Below are 20,516 nucleotides of genomic sequence, written 5' to 3'. Positions count from 1 at the left end.
TCGACGGCACTTCCGATGGTGACGGAGCGTGCGCCGGTCAAAATCTACCTCCGAAGACACCAGTAAACCCCACGAGCCTTATCCACCGACACCTCCCCCTCCGTCTCGACCTCGGCAGCATGAGGCACACAAAATGATGTCCAACAAAAGTGTCAATGAACCGGGCAGTGTGCCAGGGTCACAATTCGGAAACTTGAGCTCCGCAGACGCTACACCCGGGGATACTCAGGTCATCTCCCAGTCGGTTTACGACAGTATCATCAGGCAAAATGGGGAAGATTCCATGCAATCGGATTATTCTCAAACAGGGGCGGATGGAGCGACACTGAGAACATTACACGAGGGAGACAGTGGCCATCTAGATCTCATCTCTGAACTGGACGTTGCACGACATGAAATAAACCTCTCCCAAGATGATGACAATGATGAAAGCACTTTAGACCCGAGCGAGTCCTCCCCGATGGTCTACGCACCCGATCTCTTCCCTGAATCCCAACGATTTCTGGCAGAAACACCTGGAACGGTGGTGAAAAAGAACGAGCCAAACGGCACGGTAGCCGAGACCCCAAGTATCTCACGAAATCCACTGGCCGGTAGTATCCAGTCTAGTGGTGGTCTGCTTGGCCTGAGCCAGGTTTTCGGCGGTACTCAGGCTCCCTCGTCACCCATTGTCCACGGCCTGCAGACGGACCTCGTATCGGATCGTCCGTCACCCAATATCCCGATTCAACGCGTCCCGGTTGTCAACGGTATCTCGTCCCCAACGATGGGCCTGCCGGGCCATTTCGTGAGAGAATCATCCGAACCGAACATGAACTACATATCGATGAAGGAGTCACAGACAAAGCGCGATCGGACTTTGGGGGAGAGGTTGACTCGATCGGCTGATAATCTCCAGTCAGACCAGAGCGATAAGGAATTCTATAGGGAGTCTAGCTTCATAGAACGCGCGCGACGACAGCGAGAAATCGACGAGGAAGCTGCAGCCCAGTTTGCCGGCCTGAGTGCCCCTGCTAGGTCTACATCCGCCAGACCACAGACTTCCCCGAACAACTGGCGGGGCCTCAAGATGAGCAAATGATAGAAGCTATTGCTAGCGAGGAAGAAACCGAACAAGAAGAAGATCTGCAAATGCCTCAGTCACAAGAGCCTCATCATTCTTCAACCGAAGAAGACAAAGAGAACTACGACGGACCCCCTCTGGACCCAACTGCTGCAGCGAATGCCCATGGCCGGCTTTCTCAGATACTCGGACTTGAGCCAATCCCTTCTCCATCCCCTGAGGAAGATGATACCGAAATGGAGGATGCTATGGATTGTCAAGGCTCCTTTCGCACCCACAATGGTAATCAACCTAATGGTGTTCTGCGATCTTCCCAGGTGATGATAAAGGATTCCCAACCATCACCGCCGTCATCACCGAAACGCATAGGAGTGGAAAATATTGGTGATGCTCCTCGGCGGTCACCTTCGCGCCCTTTGATTAATTCTCCTACACGACAGTGTCTTCAGTCTTCGCCTCCTTGCTCGCGACCACAATCAAGACATTCGAACTGTAATAGCCAGAGACGTGTCTCTTTATCGAATGACCGTGCCGCGGAGCCTGTCAAGAATGTATTCAATGGACAAATACAATCCAGCAACCCTTCAGAGCAACAAAATGTAAGCTCATCGCATTCTAGAGTGGACCAGGGTGCTGGGGGCAACTCATCATCGATGCCATCCCGTGTGACCGAGACACCTGTTCACCAACGCCTCAAGCACGTCGGCGATACGGCTCGATTGATGAGTATCCCAGAAACAAGTCCCAGTCGCTCTCAATGCAATTCCGAGGCTGGCTCGAATGGGAACGGACTCAACAACGAAGATGACGATCTTCCTCCAATGTTCGATGGGATTCCTAGCATTCGAACCAACCACACCCGTCCCGCTGGCGCAAAGGCACTCTCTTCGCCTCTCAAAAAATTGTTGTCCAGCCCAGGTGGAGGGCAACGCAGGGCTTTAACTGAAATTGCAGCTGATCTTTCCCCACATGTTGGAACGGGAGGATTTGATTTGGGGATCGGGATATTTACCACTGAGGATCAAGAGTTCAGAGCCTTGATTGATGGATCGCCGACTCGACCAAAGAAGAAGAGACGTGGCAATGATGGTTCCAGTTACATTGCCTCCGATCCTATCATACCTGTCACCCCTCGTCCCCAGCCCCCGAAGTCTGTCGCACCCATTCGACTCACGCAAAGTCGACCTCCTCCTATTCCCGAGGATCCCGATGATGTCCCTTTGGTGCAAGTCCCCGAAACGGCCGTGAGGAGACAATCAAAGCCTCCACGAAGAGCCCCCGAAAATGTCTGGGAAATCGAAGGATCACCCGAACAGCCCTTCCGTCGGAAATCAAGGATCGGCAAGACGGCTGCTTCGCCGTCGGTGCAAGACAAGCATGTCCCAGAAAAAGGCTCCAGACTTAGCGCGAGACCTGCAACGCCGCCTAGGGCTGTTGTGCAGAATCAACTACCGCCTCCATCCTCAGCACCCACTGAAGTTTCATCAACAATTGCCTCGGACGATATAATTGATTCAGAGGCTTATAGCGTCGATGGTTCCCCAACTACACCTCGACCATCGTACACTCCATCTGAACATGCTGTTGTTGCTCCGAGCCAAGTTATCGCTGTCTGGAGGGGCCAGAAACGGGCGTATTACCCAGCGACATGCTTTGGAACACCATTGGGTGTATCACAGACAAAGTACTCCGTCAAATTTGAGGACAGTCTTGCTGTCGAGGTGCCGAAGGGCGCCGTCAAAAGATTCGAGCTTCGTATCGGAGACTCTGTTAAAGTCGATACGCACAATGTTCCAAAAGTCACTCACGTTGTCCGCGGATTTGATGACAAGCTCACAAAAGAGGAGCTTGTTAAAGCCGCTGATGATGGTCTTTATCCTATAACTGACATATACGGTCACACAACTGTCATCGTCGGTCTCAAGCAGCGCAAAAGCCTCCCGAATGGGGGTCTGGGCAACAGTGAAAATGTGATTAAGGTGCCCATCGCTCGTATCTATCTTGATAGTATCCTATGGAACCAACTCAAAGACCGGGCCTTCACACACCGACCAGCAGCGCCTGTTCAACCAGAGGACATGGTTCAGACCCCATCTGAAAAGTCGTCCGTTCTAGCTTCTCCCAGTGCTCGCTTGTCGCGCAGTATTCACCAAGACAGCGGCATCTTCGCTGGCATGGTCTTTGCAGTCTCTTACAAGGAAGACGAAGCATCTAAGAATCGTGTGACTAGGCTGATCATGGAGAACGGCGGCACTATTTTACATGAAGGATTCACCGAATTATTTGAGGCTTCCTCAATTGTTCCTATTGATACACCCAGCAAAGGTGAAGCCAAGGCTCAAGACGTCAATGGCGGGGGCCTCCGTCTCACATCTCTTGCTGATGACGTTGGCTTTGCCTGTTTGATTGCTGATACCCATTCCCGACGGGAGAAGTACATGCAAGCGCTGGCATTGAACCTCCCATGTTTATCTGGTCGGTGGGTGGAAGACTGTATTGCCCGAGGTACTGTCCTCGACTGGGATGTCTATCTCCTTCCGGCCGGCGACTCAATGTACCTCAATGGAGCAACGAAATCCAGAGTCATGGCACCGAATCCCCCATCCACAGCTCGCCTGGTAGAAACTATCTCAGCACGGAAAAAGCTGCTTGCAGGACAATCAGTGCTTCTTGTTATGGGCCGTGGCAAAGCAGAGGAGAAGAGGAAGGCTTATATTTTCCTTACCTACGCCTTGGGGGCATCCCGAGTTGAGCGTGTTCCCGATCTTGGCACTGCCAGGGCCTTACTAGACTCGCAGTCTGCCGCCGGCGTGCAGGCTAGTTGGGACTGGATCTATGTCGACGATGCAGATCAAGCTGCTGCAAAGTCGATGTTAACGCCAAAACCAAAAACCCAGAGAATTCATTTGTTCCATGGCCAAAAGCGCAAAAGGTCGATTGCACCGTCCACTCCTACGCCCCCCAATGGCCTCAAATGCGCTGCGCGAATTGTGGGCAACGAGTTCGTTTGCCAGAGTCTGATTCTAGGGCGATTGTTTGAGGAGTGATTTCTTATGCTAATTCTTGATACCAATGTCATTTAACATATTCTTTTTTTTCTCTGAACCTATTTAAAAGGCTACCTATTTTCTATCACAAAGTTCCCTATATTATATGAGACACGATACGCCGTGGCGAAGCGTGTGAACATGTTCTCTCTGTCTTAATTTGCATCGTAAATTGTTTCCACTTACATATCGCCTAACTCATCTTGACTTTATGTCAACAGCTTGGATCTGGCTTAGGATACCTGAAGAAACGTGCGTATACAGAGTAGGCCATAGCTATACTAGCAAGGGGAGCCATGGATATAATTACAAATCATTCTTCCTGAGAGCCTCCTAGCTGGCCCTCGGGGACTGTGAAAAATGCTTCGCTCGTGCAGTCAAAGTGCTTTTAATGCCTTTCCTAGGCCTCACTTGACTAGACATGTTTTCTTCTCTGATATGCTCAATTGACAATCAAAGATGAGATGGGGTTGCCTTCTCACTTGTCCGTTTTTATTGATACAATCTTCATGTCTCTATATAACCCCCACGATCACCCTTCCGTCAACTTCTCTTCCTCCAACTTCTCTTCCTCCAACTTCTCTTCTCCCAACTTCTCTATCCAGGCCAGACTCATCTCAGCCCTCACATTCCTTCCTGCCTGCAATCTCTGTCTTCATCTTCAAGCCTGAAAAGGTAACATATTCCCGAATCCCCCGGTCTCCACAGACCTATAAGCCTAACTAATGAGGGCAGCAGATGACTCGCTCGGGAGAGCGATACGCCTTTAACGCTGAGGAGCTCGAGGCCCTCATGGTACTACGTCAGCGAGCCACATCCCGACGTGGAATACGTGAGGGGATCATCCACCAGCTTCTTGATACCGAAGGCGAAATCCAGCGAGTTAGCTGGGCACCCGGACATGAATGGGTCTATGCGATACAGTGTTTAGTGTGGCAGTCACAGTGGCTCGCCCAGTTACTTTCCCGTCTCGATCATGAGGATGAAGAAGACCGTCGGGAATTTATACAGATCTCAGCATCCATGAGGGAATAGTTAAGATAGTTAAGATATTCAGGTAGTTAACTTGAGTGACGCTCGTGCGGAGTTTGGTATCGAGTCTTCAAATCAAACGTTGTTTACAATTCCTCTATCTTTCGCCTATGATCTCCTCGATGTTTACTTTACTGGCTCGTCTTTCTCGCCGTATATGGTGGGCTATATCTTACGCAAGCAATTTTCCTTGCACTCAACGAAGCCGTGGTCGTGCAGGTATCGCTTAGGTAGCCGAAATGCTTTTGTTGATTCTCGTAAGCCTCACTTGACTAGACGTGTTTCGTTTTCTGATACATTCAGTTGGAAATCAAAGATGACATGGCTTTACCTTCTCCCAACTTCTCTTCTCCTAACTTCTCTCATCAACCAAGACCGAATCTTCCCTCTCCCCCTCTCTTGCTAATAGCAAGTCCTATCTCTATCTTCGTGGCCTGAAAAGGTGATGTCCTAAAGAGCCCTAGCCTCCACGAGCCTATGAGCCCAGCTAACAAGGGAAACAGATGGCTACCTCGGGAGAGCGACACTGTTTCGACGACGAGGAGCCTGAGATGCTCACCGTACATCGTGAACGTGCGAAATTCCGCGGTAGAACGCGCGACATGATCCCTCCAACAGATCGCTGGAATCGAAAGCGAGATCAAACACCTTACTACAAGATGAGGGCATGAATGAACCTTTGAGATACAATATTTGGAGAGGCGATTGGATGGCTGCAAGACTTTCCAGTCTTTATTGTGGCGATGAAGGAGACGCTCGAGAGTTCAGCCAGACTTTGGCTTCGATGAGGGGTTAGTTGAAGCCTAGTTAGGGCATTTTTGGTTAGAGCATTCATTACCTCTGAGGTTGCTTATAGATTGTCGGACCAGCAGATCGCTGTCAAATTTCCGTACGCTCGTCATACCTGTGTTTGCGGTAGTTACAAGGTAACTAAGACGTCATATAATATACAAATACATAAATAAAACACACGTAGATTGCATTACTTTCGACTTTCTTTGTCAGATCCCACTCATCTTTCCCTGAAATTCGAAATCTCCGATTCAATGGCCACTCCTTCCTCGGGCAGCAACGCCCAGGGACGGGCCATATCCAACCCATACCCGCCCACAACCCTTGAATATCAATACCAAAACTTCGAGCAGTGTGTTCATGACATTGAATCAGCGGCAACCACTTTTACAGATGGTTCGCGAGCTGATGGGCCGTGGATTGCTTTTTACGGTGTTGATGAACATGCATTTGACGAGATCCGCAACTCTAACCATGAGCTGCTGACCATATGTACAAAACTCTTCGACCCGAATACAGAGGTCCTCGTTCTGAAAATGGAATCCCTTTGGCACAGTTCAACCGCGATGGCGGTTACAAGATGGATAGACCAAAAGTCATACTCCATGAAAGTCGATTCCGAGCTACTCTTTACAGGAACTGCCAACTATAAACTTATCCAGTTTGATGACAACGGGCTCCCTGTGATGTCTGAGGGAATTTTGCAAATGATCCAAAAAAGAGCAGATCAAATGATCCACCCATTCACCGTTGCTCCCTCTCGGACAATGAAATGGCCCACATTGGTCCTCGAAGTGGCCTACTCCGAAGCCAGAGTCAAGGTCGAACAGGATATGAGGCTATGGCTTCAAGCTACGCAAGGGCAGGTCAAGTTTGCAATGACTGCTTCGATACAGCCGCGGAGCAAGCGAATCACACTCGAGCAGTGGGAGCTGCAGCATAAGCCCACTGAAGAGCACCCGGACCGAGTTATCGCAGGCCCAGTTCAAAAAATGTGGATTGAAAAACCAAGATCGTCCGGTCAGGATCCTACCATCGGTGGGAGGTTTGAAATACCATTCAGAAGTCTTTTCCTCCGAGATTGCCAAGGTAACGAGCATGATTTCCTCATGACTCATGATGATATTACAAGGCTTGCTAGAGATGTCTGGAGGATCGAAACAATTCTCACAGCTGAAAACCAGTAGGATTTCTCCAGCGTGCACTGCTACCCTTTCCCCTTATTCTTCTGACTCCATCTATCCTCTGCTCTAATTTTCCCCTTATATCACTAAAGGTTTTATATAGGCAATGGACTGAATAGCGTACGTTCCTCAAGGGCGAAAAGCAATATTGTTCTATGTTTAGGCGGACCAGAGATATCTCTTGCGCAGGTAAAGAATAGTCAGGAATGAATGTAATATCTTAATGCGATATTTTATTCCTTAAATTTCCCTATATCAAGTGTATTAGTATAGGATGATGAGTGTATCGTCGCCGCTATGGTATAGAGGGCAGTCTATCCCTCATAGGAACATGTATGTAAAGCGAGGGATTCATCATCTGTGTAAAGCATCGTCTGGTTCTATTTCTGCCCTTTCCCCCTCCTTCTATACAATTGAAGGTCAATTCGGACGTTTATTGCAAGAAACAAGATGTTCAGTCATGTACTAGAATGTTTTTCTTTGATCATGTTCCTTGTTTCATCTTCTTTCCCAATGCCTGATTCAGCTAAGAACACACATAACAATGACTGGTATGCATATCCTGAGATTTAGTGAACTAAGGAGTCCTTTCTTACTATTTATAGAAGTTAGTTTCATGCGTACTGGTGGATATATGTAGTCTTGCGAGTGATTTCCCGGTTTGGTTGTACTTGGACTTCTTTCCCAAACAGATAACGGCCGTGCAAAAGCCAACCCCTCAAGTTCTCTTCCATCTTTTGTTTTTATTTTTCTATCTTCTCAACATTTCTTTTCATCTTCCCATCTCTTTCATCTGGTTGCCAGCACATCGCTCCTTGACCATCTGTATCAACCATGGATCAAGATCTATCTTCCACTTCGCAGGTCACTATTGACACCCGCCGTTCTAAAAGACCAGGCCCAATCCGCTTTTCCGAAGTCCTTCAGTTGATTCCTGTCCTCAGCAGCAAGGGTAACTTCCGCCTGTGGTCCCGATCCCTCAGGCGCGCTCTTGACTCACAGAACACGGAATACTGGTACATTCTCAACGAGGGACCCGAGCACACATGTCAGTGGGAAGAGAGAACCCGGGTGAGCTGCACCCTTCTCGCTCTTGTTGGTGCCAGAGTCGACGAAGAGCTGCAGTCAGTCATCGCCACTGCTCACACCCCTCGTGCTGCCTGGGAACTCCTCAAGGATCATTTCACCGAGACAGATTCCCACAAAGCCCATCCTAAGTACGTCCAATGGATCAAATGTACTTACGACATTTCAATGAGTACCCAGGAGTTCGTCGACAAGTGGCGTCTCGCCTTGAAAGAGGTGGTCGAAGTGTCTGGAACCGGCTATCTCCCGTACCATATCCGAATCCATCAGTTTTTCGCTGCTGTTGACATCAATCCAGCTGTCGCTAAGTGGAACGCGTCTTTCAAGATTGATCCAACTTGGTCCGGCTCTCAGGCTCTTGACAACGCTTTCGTTCATTTTATCGGTTTTGAGAAACTTCGCCTTCCCAATGGCAACAAAGCTACTCGCAGAGATCCCCACTTTGATATCGTGATCAAGAAGAAGACCACTCTCTCGACTGCGAAAAAGACGGGTGCAAAGAGTCTGAAGAGAAAGGCAAGCCACATTATCTTTGACTAGATGTTCGGCCTCAAGAGGTGATATCTTTTCTTTCAGCATGACGGTTCAACAACTCAGACAAAGGATGTATCGATCAACCAATCAAGGAGGACAAAGGACAAAGGAAAGTCAAGGGTGAATGAGGAAATTACTTTGATTGCTTGGGTCAAGTTACTGGAGTCCGACGATGCAATAGTCAGGTATCTCAAGGTTGTTACATGTGTCTATCTCCAACAATAGCCAATACGTTCTCATTCCAATGGTTTTTCGAGCCAGTAGCGAGTCACAAGAATAGATGCGCCTAGATCATTAAGTAGCTCTTGAGTAACGGCTATGGACCTCTAGGTCTGAACCCCACGAATTGTCTTGTCAGTTTCTCCAGCCACCGGCTCGATAGCTTCGTGTGCTGGTTGTGTACTCGATCCTGCGGCCAAATCATCCTCAGTAGTAGAAATAGCATGTGGGACGTCTGCGATCTGTGCATCTTGGGTGTCACTGTTGGGCAATTCAACATGTCCGCGTGCCCCGTGCTGGGTAGGTGATCTATGTTCAACAACCGGCTCAGTCTCTCGAGCTTGTGGCTCATGAGATAAACCATGGGAGTCTCCAGTGAGCAGCTCTGTTGTTCCATGTACCTTCCCGACACCTGGCTCAGCGGCTACCACCTGAGCAGCAACAGGCACTGAAACCCCCTGCGGTTGCTCGCTCGCTGGTTGCACAGCAGCCTCGGGTACTTGTCCCTGCGACTCATCGGGACTCTCTGATGTAGGTTCGGCAGACGATTCAGCGCGGAAGCACTCCCCATTCAAGACATCAATGAGGACCTGGGCTTCAGGCGGGGATGGAACCTGCCCGCTCAATAGTTCCTTCGCTGGAACCTTTCGCCCATACATCTTTTTGTTCGCGTACGGACGCTCGGCAAGCACACCACCTTCAACCGTGAGCCCGCCGTATAACCCACGAGTCTTGCTGTAGGCGAATACACCCGTTGCATTCTTTGCTCCCACCACACCCCCTGCCTCGGCACTGCGGCCAATGGGGCCGACAGCCATAGAGATGTTTCCACCAATGGTCAAGTTTCCCGACTGCATGAATGTCTTCACTGCTGCATCAGTCGTCAGGACGAATACGAAGTCGGTCAGTTCAGCGCCAAATTGTCCACCGGCGCCTAGGCCGCCCATTGCCATAGCTGATGGCGCTGACCAGCTGCCATCTGGGAGGCGGGCGACGATTAGTCCCGAGCCGAAGCGGACTGAGCCTAGGAATCCAAGTCTGAGTGCTGTGAACACAGCGATACCCTAGTCCAAAGTGAGCTATGATATCTCAGAATATCGTTTTTTATTTTCGGTAGAATGCTTCTTACCTTGGCACCCAAGAATATTTTCCGTGGGATTTTGCCATCGATCTTCAATTTGGGGTTGATAAACGATTCAAGGATTGCCGCGGCCTTTTCGCACTCGCCTGGTGGACATGGTCAGTCTTGGGCTAGCTATCTGGAGTGGCACGAGGGAAATTACTCGATAGCGAGGCGGGCAAGGGGTTGTGTAGGGGGTTCTTCATTGAAGATGTAGTGCCCCCGCTTTGTGATGCTGAATGTGATAACGATCGCCGGTGTCTGTGCACCCAAACAAATTAAGCTGTACCGAGTATACTTGACAGGCGTGAGCACGATATAACCAGAATTCTCAATCGTTCTTTTCTATATGAAGATCAGAGCCTCGTCAGGGGCTCTATGGGTTGAAGTGGAAATGCGCACGGACGTTGTGTGCTTATCTTACGGCGCGAATTGGAATACGAGGGCAGGGACTTGTTGCTTTCGAATTCAGAGCTTGAAAACACTCAAAATGACACCGCTACATGTAACATCTAGAGCTAAATTTGACTTGAATAAGGTTAGACGCGAATATCTGAACGCTGGGTTGCGGGCCGTGATTATGCTTATTTTGGAGCCACCCAGGTGCATTAGATCCATTTATCACCTATGTATATAAACTACATGTACCTGCATGCAGGGGGGTATAGTACATTCTAATGCAGACGATACATTGTACAACATAGAGTTGGAACTTTTCTAGAGATGAGAGTGTATTGGGCCGAGTATTTAGAGCTGTTCAAACCTAAGATTGATTGGAGTGTGCTCGAATCAAGATAGCTCTCGTATGCTCAGGTTGCTACTACTGCCTTTGATCCATCATAATGCCATAGTTCATGGTATTGTCCCAGTAGAGTCGCACAGAAACGAGCGTATATTTCCCGAGGAACCGTAAAATTAGGTCTATGGAAGCTTAGACAATATACATATCAGCTCTGTGTCGCTGTAATATCTCTGAGGTTGCACAATTTTACCCAATGCTGTTGCAAGTTATCTTCATATTCCTCGCGCTTCAGGTGAACAGCGTGACTCTTAAACCCTATGAACGACATGAGGCTCCCGTCGCCGACCAGACGTTCGATTATGTGGTTGTTGGTGGCGGTACCGCTGGAAGCACCATTGCGACACGACTAGCACAGAACGACTTCAAAGTCGCCTTAATTGAAGCTGGCGGATATTATGAGCTCCAGTCTGTGGCGGAGATTCCCGCTGCTGATGCACTGCCTGTGGGATCAGATCCAGCTACCAGCGCACTCGAGGATTGGGGGTTTGTCGCCAGAGGTCAACCAGGTGCTAATGGTCGAGCGATTCATTATGCACGTGGAAAATGTCTCGGAGGATCGTGGGTATTTCTTTTCAGATTTGGTAAAACCAGTCTAACCTTGATAATTCCTCAGATCAGCCTTGAACTATATGATCTATCAGCGGTATGTTTCTGTGGAAACTAAGTACTCGACGCCTACCTGACTAGACTTACGCAGTCCGACGCGCGAGTCCATGACGCAATGGGCTATCGTAGTTAATGACAGCAGTTATACATTCGACAAAGTTCTCCCATTATACAAAAAGAGCGTCAATTTCACGCCGCCAAACACCAATTATAGGGCTGAGAATGCCTCGGCGGCCTACGATGCCGATGCGTATGACCCAAATGGCGGGCCATTACAAGTGTCGTATTCAAACTTTGCCATGCCTTTCTCGTCCTGGATGAGCCTTGGTATGGATGCCATCGGCATCAAGAAAACGAAAGACTTCAACCTGGGAACTATAATGGGCGCCCAGTATTGTTCATTGACTATTGACCCGTCATATGAGATTCGCAGCAGCTCGGAGGAATCTTTCCTCTCCAAGATAACTCCCAGCTCAAGGACAATATACATAAATACTCTCGCCAAGAAAATAGTCTTCGATGGGAATAAAAGAGCAACGGGAGTGCAAGTGAAAGGCCAACTTGATAGTACCATTACCATTTCAGCATCGAGGGAAGTTATCATCTCCGCCGGTGCTTTCCAATCTCCCCAGCTTCTCATGGTATCCGGCATTGGCCCAGCTGATCAATTGAAGGAGCACGGAATTGACATTGTGGCTAATCGACCGGGGGTCGGCCAGAACTTGTGGGATCACCCCTTCTTTGCGCCTACGTACCGAGTGCGCGTAACAACATTGACTGGGCTTGTCACAAACCTCATCTACGCAGCTGGTGAAATTATCGGTGGGCTGATTGCTAAAAGAGGAATCTTGACAAACCCAGGGTCGGATTTCCTGGCCTGGGAGAAGATACCGCAATTTCTGCGCTCGGCCTTCTCTCAACAAACGCTCAATAAATTAACCCAGTTCCCTCCTGACTGGCCTGAAGCAGAGGTAAAAAGCATCATTCACCCTTGAAGCAGTCCAGCTGCTGATTTCCCGTTTTGTAGTATATGTCTGCTCCAGCATATATCGGCAACGTCTCCAACCTCTTAGCAACCCAGCCAAGAGATGGATACCAGTATGCCTCGATGCTTGGTGTATTGGTAGCACCTCTATCCCGAGGCAATATCACGTTGGCATCAGCAGATACTTCAGATCTACCTGTGATCAAACCCAACTGGCTCGATGACCCAGCGGATCAAGAAGTTGCCATTGCCATGTTCAAGCGGATGCGCCAGGCTTTCCAAAGTAAAGCCATGGAGCCGGTAATTATTGGCGATGAGTATTACCCTGGATTGCAGGTTCAGTCTGATGCACAGATCCTCGAGTTCATTAAGAATAATGTCATGACTCTGTGGCATGCTGGTTGTACTTGCAAAATGGGCACTCCGGATGACTATATGGCCGTGGTTGACTCGCAGGCGCGCGTTTATGGTGTGCAGGGACTACGTGTGGTCGATATTAGCGCGTTTCCTTTCCTGCCACCTGGTCATCCTCAGTCGACAGTTTGTGGGTTGCTTTTGTTTATTGTTCTGCTTTAGCATGTTGCTAACTGCGCTATAGATATGCTTGCCGAGAAGATTTCCGCGGATATTATTCAAGGTTCCTAAGTATCTTGATTCTGAATATCGCGGTAAATTTCGGATCAAATCCTTCTATTGCATCTGATTTTTATATAATAAATACAAGTTTGCCGTTTCTGGCTGTGGCGTATTTTACTCCAATCTAATAACATCGAGGGCCCACCCCATCTCTCGAAAGTGCCATCCATGAATTGAACATAAATATTGTTGGCAATTACCTCCCTTCTCAATTCCTCTTAAACGATGAAGACATACTAGGAAAAATTGATGGGTAAATGCTCTTTCTATAATACAGTGAACACCAGATACAAATCCTCATATCGCTACAGAAACCCAGAAGTTATTGGAACAAGACATCATGCACGTTGCAAATGCCCTCATTTCTTGGCAGTCTTCTTCTTGCCCTTCAAACTCTTCATCTGAGCAGCGCGCTCAGCTCTCTCCTCACGCTTCCTCCACGCCAACCAACGGTTGCGACGATCATAAGGCATAGCAGTGATACCGGCCTTCTCAGCAGCACGACCAATCACCCAGTTAGCCTCACGGTACATGTAACCGGGGCGCAGCTGGGGACCGGATGCGGCATCGACAGCTGCAACATCGTTGACACTGACACCGTTCTCATCAACCGAGGCAATGAGATCAGACTGAGCCTGAACCTGCTCGGCCATCGGCACATTAACCATGTTCAGCTTACGCCGGCTGGGCGCATTGCGAGGGTACGGGAGCTGCTCATCCTTGTCGAAAACAACTCCGATATACCGGCGCTCGGAGTGCTTCAGCGGGTCGAGGTAGTAGCGGACGTATCCGGCCTGTGTTGCGTAGATTGTGTGGTCACGGCCCATGGCGCAGTTTTCACCGGGGAACCAGAGCGAGCCGCGCTGCCGGAAGATGATGCATCCCGGTACAACGTACTCGCCGCCCGAGCGCTTCGCTCCGAGACGCTTACCGGCGGGATCACGGGAGTGTCGATTGGCCGTTCCTTGCGAGGCGTGTGAGGCGTAACGCACTTGTGAGAATGGGAGGAGTGCGGAGAGAGAGGGTGTTGGGGTGATTTTCGGGAATGTGGATGTTGCGGAGAGGGTTCGCAGGAGGGATTGCGGTTGCGAGAGGGCGGGTGTCGACCGGATTGCCGGGGTGAAGGCTCGCTCCAGCGCCCGGAGGGGCGTTAGCACGCGCGGCTTGAACATGGTGGTTTGTAATGGGGTTGTTTGGAGGTGTAGATCGTGAAGCTCCAAAGGGGAAGTTTTTCGTTCGGAGATGGGGCTTGGCGTCACGTGTGGACCCGTAAACTGGCTTCATCTATAACCACTCGGGCTCGGTCTGCTATCTATACAACTCGATCACTCTATAATTGTCCTCGGTGTGGTTATTCTCATTATGTTCCAAAGTTGGCGCCAAGTCCTCTGGAGTTTCCTCCTTCTCGTGTCCGTTGTCCAGGCCCAATTCAACTTCTTTGAACAGATGTTTGGAGGCGGCGAGCAGCAACAGCGCCAACAACAGCGATCGCAGAATGCTCCCAGTGACAGCGATCGGTACCAGCAAATGTGGAGTGGGAGTAAGTCGCGCTATCACCTGACTCTCGCGCAAAGTTCTATCACTATCGGAACAATATAACTGACCAAAGGATTCTCTCTACAGCACAATGCGATCACTACATTTGCCCCGGAACTCTTGCTTGTGTCCATTTCCCACATCACTGCCCGTGCCCTCACCCAGATGTTGAGGAAAAGGTCGAATTCGGAGAAGGAAGCTCTGTTTGTGTGTCAAAAGGAGGATTCAAGGAAGGCGAAGCCGCGCGGAAAATCGAATTGGCCCGCAAGGGTCTTCTATAAGAACTTTCTGCATTCATGATGCTTCTTGTGGTGTGCGCCCACTGCATGCAGCTGCTGGTGGGCAATGAGATCGAGTCACGGAGCTTGGTGCCGCTGGTCGGATAATTGCGATTGGTTTATTATGAACTTGTATCTTGAGATGTGCCCAGATGTTCTATTCAACAACAAAGACCTCTCACATAGAGATGACTTTGGAAACAACTTGCTTATCTATGTTATGCCTACATGTAGATATGCTCTACCTTTGAGGACTCTTGTTGATATAGTCCACATAGGAATTGGTGGTCTGTCATATTTGGAGAAGAATTTGTATGTAATATTAGACTAACTAATAAGCCGATTGAAACAAATTGTAGAAACCTCTAGATATTAAACCAAAATATCATGGATCGAGATGTTGAGAAAAGTCTAGTAGAGCGCTTCAACTGATAGTGTGTTATCTCCGGTTAACCCCGCGGTAGCCGTCATCAGTCTAACTCCCGATGTCGAAATCGGCTCATCTCAACATTAACATCTCATTTCCACCCTGTCACATACCCCGAACTCTACTTTCTTCTTTATTATATCTTCGTATACCTCCTTCTATCTGGTGTCAAACAATATGTGGGCTTTGAGGCTCCGGTGCCTGCGAACGCAATGCGCACCAGCTCAGACCCGAGCTCTTTCGAGCTTCAGAACTCATGGGTCCCAGCGTGGTCCTCGCAATAGTATACAAAGACCTGAATTGATTCGATCTTCGAAAAAATCCGAGACACTGAAGCAGCCCCAGCCTGCTACTCATCAACTCGAACATACCACTCATCCTGATTATGATCCTTCGCAAAATACCCTACTTTCCCCCGTTCATTTACCCGAGGATCCAAAGAGTGTGCTTAAAGGAAACCACCCGGCGGTTTCTATACTAGCGAACTCGGGAATAGTAATACAGCGACAAATAGAGATGATGAATATTATGATGTGAGTGCCACACAAGCGGAGTTCCGTTACCATTCAATGATAAGGTGGTCCTGACAGTTCTCTCTTCCAGTGGCTTTGAACAAGCAAACAAGTATGTAATCATGGATGCACAGGGAAATCAGATCGGATGGATGGCAGAACAGGAGAAAGGATTGGCAAATACAATGTCACGACAATGGTTCAACACTCATCGAAGTTTTGTAACACATGTGTTTGACCGACAAGAAAATGAAGTGTTGAGAGTAAGCTGATCCAGTCGCTACCTTTGAATAGTTTGTGGCTAACCATGGCAGTTCCATCGCCCATTCTCTTGGATCAACTCGAAAATCCATGTCTACGATCCTCTCAATCAAACAACAAACACTGACTCGCGATCCACTTCTCTTCAAGACATGACATCTGTATCACTGGTCGCAGCTGGTGATGGATCAAATACACGGATATCGCCGCTTGGGACCGATCAAATGCGCGTTATCGGCGAAGCCCAGCAACAGTGGGCACCTTTACGGCGAAAGTACAACCTTTTCACCCATCACCAGTCTCCGAATCCTGCAACAGATATGGGAGCCCAAAATTTCTCATTATCAAAGTCCGGTTTATCACAAGCGCAGCAGATGCAGCTGGTACAGTCCAACCAAGGGGAGGGCCAATACAACCAATTTGCTTATGTTGATGAGCCTTTTCTATCATGGGATTTCTCTCTCAAATCAGCAGAGGACCAGCTGATTGGATCTGTCAATCGCAACTTCTCCGGGTTTGCTCGCGAAATCTTTACAGACACTGGTGTATACGCAATGCGAATGGATTCCGCAGGTCAAGGTACCGAGGCGTCACGCGGCAGCGAAGTTCCAGGCTTGACCCTCGACCAACGCGCTGTTATGTTGGCTACGGCTGTAAGTATTGATTTCGATTATTTCAGTCGCCACAGCGGCAGCAGCGGTGCATTTGGCTACATGCCGTTCTGGTTTCCCGGAGGTGGCGGCTCTACTACCACTGGTGGTGCAGCTGCAGAAGGTGCAGCTGCTGGTGAAGCTGGGGCAGTTGGAGGAGCTGCTACGGGGGTTCTTGGGCAAGCTGGAGCCCCCGGTGGTATAGCAAGTGGCATGGGCGCTGGCATGGCTGGCGCTGGTACAATGGCTGGGTATGAGGCAATGCAGAGGGGTAACTCAACTGATCCAAATGCTCCGACGTCATATGACCAATCACCATCACCTGATCAACCAGGCTCACAGCCCCCAGCTGACTCTGACTCATGGGGCGTCTATGGCGAGTCTCACGATTCTGGGGAAGATGATTCTTGGGGCGGTGACTTTTGGGGCGATGGAGACGGGGGAGAAGGAGGGGACGGTGACTTTTTCTAATAGTCTGTGAAGATCTCTCTCTTTGTATCATTACTCTCAGCAGTATACAAATTAGCTGTAAGATTAGCTCCAAGCAATGCTGCAAGTGTCACCTCTTGCTAGTACATTACTGCCTTTCTCTCCGTCTTCTTGATTCATGTGTGCTCATACCTGAACCACCACTTCTCTTTCCTATATTGGCATTGGAGAGAAGATAGAGTTGACCTCATACACTTCGCGTAGCAAGTCGAAAATACTAACTATCAGCAAAGAACCCTGTTGTGCATTCACCCGCCTGCATGGCAGAGTGGGGTATATATGACATTCTGCCAAACAAAACTAACCCAAAGGGATCAACCTCAACCTGACCAACTACGGGTTCTGCACACCGCCCAACACACCGCCCCGGAATTATTCCATCCCCGCCAAGTCCCACCAAAGCCCCGGATTCCTTGCCACCTAAGAGTATCTTGAAGCACATCTCCATTTGAATCAATTCAACCAGAATGGCGTCCTCGGTTGCCCAGAAACGACTCTTCCATGAGTACAAGAACCTTTCCACAAACCCACCCGAGGGAATCACTGCAGGCCCTGTCACCGAAGATGACATGTTCCACTGGGAAGCCTTGATCCAGGGCCCCGAGGGCACCCCGTTCGAGGGCGGCGTTTTCGCAGCCGAGCTGAAGTTCCCCAGGGACTACCCTCTCAGCCCACCAACTATGAAGTTTATCGGTGGTGGCGTTTGGCACCCGAATGGTATGTGTCGATAACAATCAAATCACTTGGGCTTCACTACTTGCCCTGGTTATAAAACACAATACTCAATGGCAAATATCTGACTGATTTTAAATACAGTTTACCCTAATGGAACCGTCTGCATCTCTATCCTTCATCCTCCCGGCGACGACCCCAACCACTATGAACATGCCTCCGAGCGCTGGTCGCCCATCCAGAGCGTGGAGAAGATCCTCTTGTCTGTGATGAGCATGCTCGCTGAGCCGAATGATGAGAGCCCTGCCAACGTCGAGGCTGCCAAGATGTGGCGTGAGCGTCGACCTCAGTACGAGCAGAAGGTCCGGGATGAGGTGAAGCGGGGTCTCGGCCTGTGAGCTCACTCGGATTTTTGAATGAATGCCTTGTTTCTCTTGCTTGCACGCGGGCGGACATCTGTTGATATGGTCTGCCTAAGCTGCTGCGAAATTCAAGGTTTGATGACTGGCGTCAAGGGTTTTCTTTTTTGCATAGTTCGGATGTGCGATGGCTTCTTCGTTTGTACAGCGCATTCCTCTCCTTCGCATTATTATGATAGCGGATAAAATAAATGCATCTCTTTCGGACGATTTTCTGTTCTATTTGCATTCTTGTGACCTGCTGAATTCAAATTTGCTCTAGGTAATATCATATCTTATCCTTCTACTAATCCACTGGAGACTGTTGGCAAGTTTTATAGTATGCCATTACTGCCAATTATCTCATGTGATCTATATATCTTTGCGCTTTTAGGTATGCGGCCACGGCAATTTACTCCTGTCGGAACATCCTCCGATCAATCCATCCCTCCAAGCCCCCATGGCACTCATACAATATTTCAATCTCGGCCTTGAGATTCAAAAGCAGCATCCGCTGCAACTCAGCACGCCATTCTGGCTCCGGTCCGTCAATCGCCCACACAGGACTGTTCCGAAGCATGGCGATGATCTTCTTGCGGTCTCGTATCGTCAACGACAGAAGAGCCTTGTCGCCAAGTACCTCTGGAACTGCAATGATATCTGTCACTCGAAGACCCAGCCATTGCAATCTGGGTATACTGAGCCGAGCATTCTGATCTAAATGCGCCGTCGAGCCATACTTGTATGTTGACATGATGGCCATACCATGCGGGTCACCGTCCGTAAGGGCATAGAAACGCGTCAGCTGTCGGGTCTGGTTAGACACGGAGTCGGACATTGCGCGTAAGAATCTTCGCGTCAGAAAATCGGGGTATCCTTTGCCCTATCGACGTGGAGTTGGGGATCAGCTGCCTGTTTCATTGAACAGGGTAGTTCGAAGCAAGATGCAACGCACCGTAACCATGATCCCTTGTCCGGCTAGTGCTCTTGTGTGGTAGCTGATTCTCGCGAGCCGATGGAACACTGCCTACGATCAAGCGGCTAGGACCCCTGGTGTTGTATCTGCTATTCAAAACTTCTTACCTCTTTCTCGATTACCAGCACCCATCGAACCCGCGAGACATCGATCTCATCTCCGTCCTTGATGCGTGGAATCAAGGTGTCTTCGGTATCCGATTGCGCATCGATCAAAACATGTGGGCCGCGAATCAGACGAACGTTCCCCGTTACGAGCCCTTTTGCTGCCGCTTCCTAGAAGACAGTGCATGGTATTAGCAGTTTGATTCCGCACGGCTATGACCTTTGGAATATCTTGGCATCACCAACCACATTCAACGCAGTTCTGTTCACCCCGATTGTGTATGCCAGGTCATCGACAATGCCGTCTACTATATATTGCGCACGGAAGAATTGCGGATCGATATAGTATATGTCCCTGATGATTGTTCGGGTGCGGTCAGTATACCCTCCAGACCAATCCCTGGACATTACCAGCTCACCTCTTGGAGATCAACTGTCCTGTTTGGATGGCCTGGTCCAAGATCGCCAGGATCTGGAGTATCACGGCTGCAATCACCCTCAGATGTTTAGTATTCTATCCAGGATGATGTCTAAGCTGTGATGAAAGCAAAGGCCCTACTGAATTTCCAGGCCTCATGTGCCGTCTTGCCTGGCCAAAAGTATGTCCGGTGCGTCTCAATTCTCGGATTCGCTTCCAGTGCCCCGCTGATCGGATTGATGATAGCATCTGTCCGGCGGGCTCTGCACTTGAGGGTGATGGATAATGCCTCTGGTGGGGAGGCAGATAGTCCGTGAAGGAGGGCTTCGAGAGTATTGTCGATGTATTCTCGCACCAAGGGATCCCGGCCGTCATCTATGTCCAAAGTGTAGATGGTTGATTGATCAGCCATTGCTAGGATGATGCACTTGGGAGCAAAATAGTGATGGGGGCGGAGGACTGCTACCGGCTGGTAGATGCGCCACATCTGCACCACAATGCGTTTTGGGGACAATAAGACAACATCTGATGGTGTTCTGCGCTACTCGACTCTACTCCGTAATCTACTCTCTCTGCGTACACAACTACTCCAGATGGGCACAAATGAAACCTGGACGAGTCCCTAGAAAATTAGAAGCCTGTGACTTCCTATGTGATCTATGAGATCTATGAAGGAACTGAATTGATTG

The 20,516-nt window shown here is 49.3% G+C and overlaps 11 protein-coding genes across 11 annotated transcripts; 8 read left to right on the top strand and 3 right to left on the bottom strand.

Annotated features, from left to right (window-relative positions):
* Positions 1-136: 136 nt before the first annotated feature.
* On the top strand, positions 137-4,110 carry N7457_001305 (chromatin-binding protein RAD9; the record flags this gene model as incomplete). The annotated part of the gene is made up of 2 exons (XM_057172351.1): positions 137-1,004; positions 1,040-4,110. The coding sequence occupies 2 exons, from the start codon at positions 137-139 to the stop codon at positions 4,108-4,110; spliced, it is 3,939 nt and encodes a 1,312-aa protein (XP_057036254.1).
* A 738-nt stretch (positions 4,111-4,848) lies between these two features.
* On the top strand, positions 4,849-5,145 carry N7457_001304 (uncharacterized protein; the record flags this gene model as incomplete). Its single annotated transcript, XM_057172350.1, has 1 exon — positions 4,849-5,145. The coding sequence occupies one exon, from the start codon at positions 4,849-4,851 to the stop codon at positions 5,143-5,145; it is 297 nt and encodes a 98-aa protein (XP_057036253.1).
* Positions 5,146-6,188: 1,043 nt separating this feature from the next.
* Positions 6,189-7,121, top strand: N7457_001303 (uncharacterized protein; the record flags this gene model as incomplete). The annotated part of the gene is made up of 1 exon (XM_057172349.1): positions 6,189-7,121. The coding sequence occupies one exon, from the start codon at positions 6,189-6,191 to the stop codon at positions 7,119-7,121; it is 933 nt and encodes a 310-aa protein (XP_057036252.1).
* Positions 7,122-7,952: 831 nt separating this feature from the next.
* On the top strand, positions 7,953-8,744 carry N7457_001302 (uncharacterized protein; the record flags this gene model as incomplete). Its single annotated transcript, XM_057172348.1, has 1 exon — positions 7,953-8,744. The coding sequence occupies one exon, from the start codon at positions 7,953-7,955 to the stop codon at positions 8,742-8,744; it is 792 nt and encodes a 263-aa protein (XP_057036251.1).
* Positions 8,745-9,064: 320 nt separating this feature from the next.
* On the bottom strand, positions 9,065-10,283 carry N7457_001301 (lipid-binding SYLF domain-containing protein; the record flags this gene model as incomplete). The annotated part of the gene is made up of 3 exons (XM_057172347.1): positions 9,065-10,021; positions 10,087-10,184; positions 10,241-10,283. The coding sequence occupies 3 exons, from the start codon at positions 10,281-10,283 to the stop codon at positions 9,065-9,067; spliced, it is 1,098 nt and encodes a 365-aa protein (XP_057036250.1).
* Positions 10,284-11,072: 789 nt separating this feature from the next.
* Positions 11,073-13,115, top strand: N7457_001300 (GMC family oxidoreductase; the record flags this gene model as incomplete). The annotated part of the gene is made up of 5 exons (XM_057172346.1): positions 11,073-11,437; positions 11,493-11,522; positions 11,577-12,456; positions 12,513-13,014; positions 13,069-13,115. 5 exons carry the CDS (start codon positions 11,073-11,075, stop codon positions 13,113-13,115), a joined length of 1,824 nt encoding a protein of 607 aa, XP_057036249.1.
* Positions 13,116-13,465: 350 nt separating this feature from the next.
* N7457_001299 (mitochondrial 54S ribosomal protein bL27m) lies at positions 13,466-14,278 on the bottom strand (the record flags this gene model as incomplete). Its single annotated transcript, XM_057172345.1, has 1 exon — positions 13,466-14,278. The coding sequence occupies one exon, from the start codon at positions 14,276-14,278 to the stop codon at positions 13,466-13,468; it is 813 nt and encodes a 270-aa protein (XP_057036248.1).
* A 190-nt stretch (positions 14,279-14,468) lies between these two features.
* lcl2 lies at positions 14,469-14,923 on the top strand (the record flags this gene model as incomplete). The annotated part of the gene is made up of 2 exons (XM_057172344.1): positions 14,469-14,646; positions 14,730-14,923. 2 exons carry the CDS (start codon positions 14,469-14,471, stop codon positions 14,921-14,923), a joined length of 372 nt encoding a protein of 123 aa, XP_057036247.1.
* A 601-nt stretch (positions 14,924-15,524) lies between these two features.
* N7457_001297 (scramblase family protein) lies at positions 15,525-17,241 on the top strand (the record flags this gene model as incomplete). Its single annotated transcript, XM_057172343.1, has 3 exons — positions 15,525-15,880; positions 15,951-16,122; positions 16,174-17,241. The coding sequence occupies 3 exons, from the start codon at positions 15,525-15,527 to the stop codon at positions 17,239-17,241; spliced, it is 1,596 nt and encodes a 531-aa protein (XP_057036246.1).
* A 485-nt stretch (positions 17,242-17,726) lies between these two features.
* Positions 17,727-18,329, top strand: N7457_001296 (E2 ubiquitin-conjugating protein UBC7; the record flags this gene model as incomplete). The annotated part of the gene is made up of 2 exons (XM_057172342.1): positions 17,727-17,976; positions 18,076-18,329. The coding sequence occupies 2 exons, from the start codon at positions 17,727-17,729 to the stop codon at positions 18,327-18,329; spliced, it is 504 nt and encodes a 167-aa protein (XP_057036245.1).
* A 412-nt stretch (positions 18,330-18,741) lies between these two features.
* Positions 18,742-20,239, bottom strand: N7457_001295 (uncharacterized protein; the record flags this gene model as incomplete). Its single annotated transcript, XM_057172341.1, has 6 exons — positions 18,742-19,212; positions 19,285-19,356; positions 19,413-19,580; positions 19,656-19,764; positions 19,829-19,895; positions 19,969-20,239. The coding sequence occupies 6 exons, from the start codon at positions 20,237-20,239 to the stop codon at positions 18,742-18,744; spliced, it is 1,158 nt and encodes a 385-aa protein (XP_057036244.1).
* Between the last annotated feature and the right edge of the window lie 277 nt (positions 20,240-20,516).

This window comes from Penicillium paradoxum (genome assembly GCF_028828445.1).
Source record: "Penicillium paradoxum strain IBT 22861 chromosome Unknown utg000002l_segment0_segment0, whole genome shotgun sequence".
NCBI classification, from domain to species: domain Eukaryota; kingdom Fungi; phylum Ascomycota; class Eurotiomycetes; order Eurotiales; family Aspergillaceae; genus Penicillium; species Penicillium paradoxum.
This window is presented reverse-complemented; position numbering and strand designations above follow the sequence as displayed.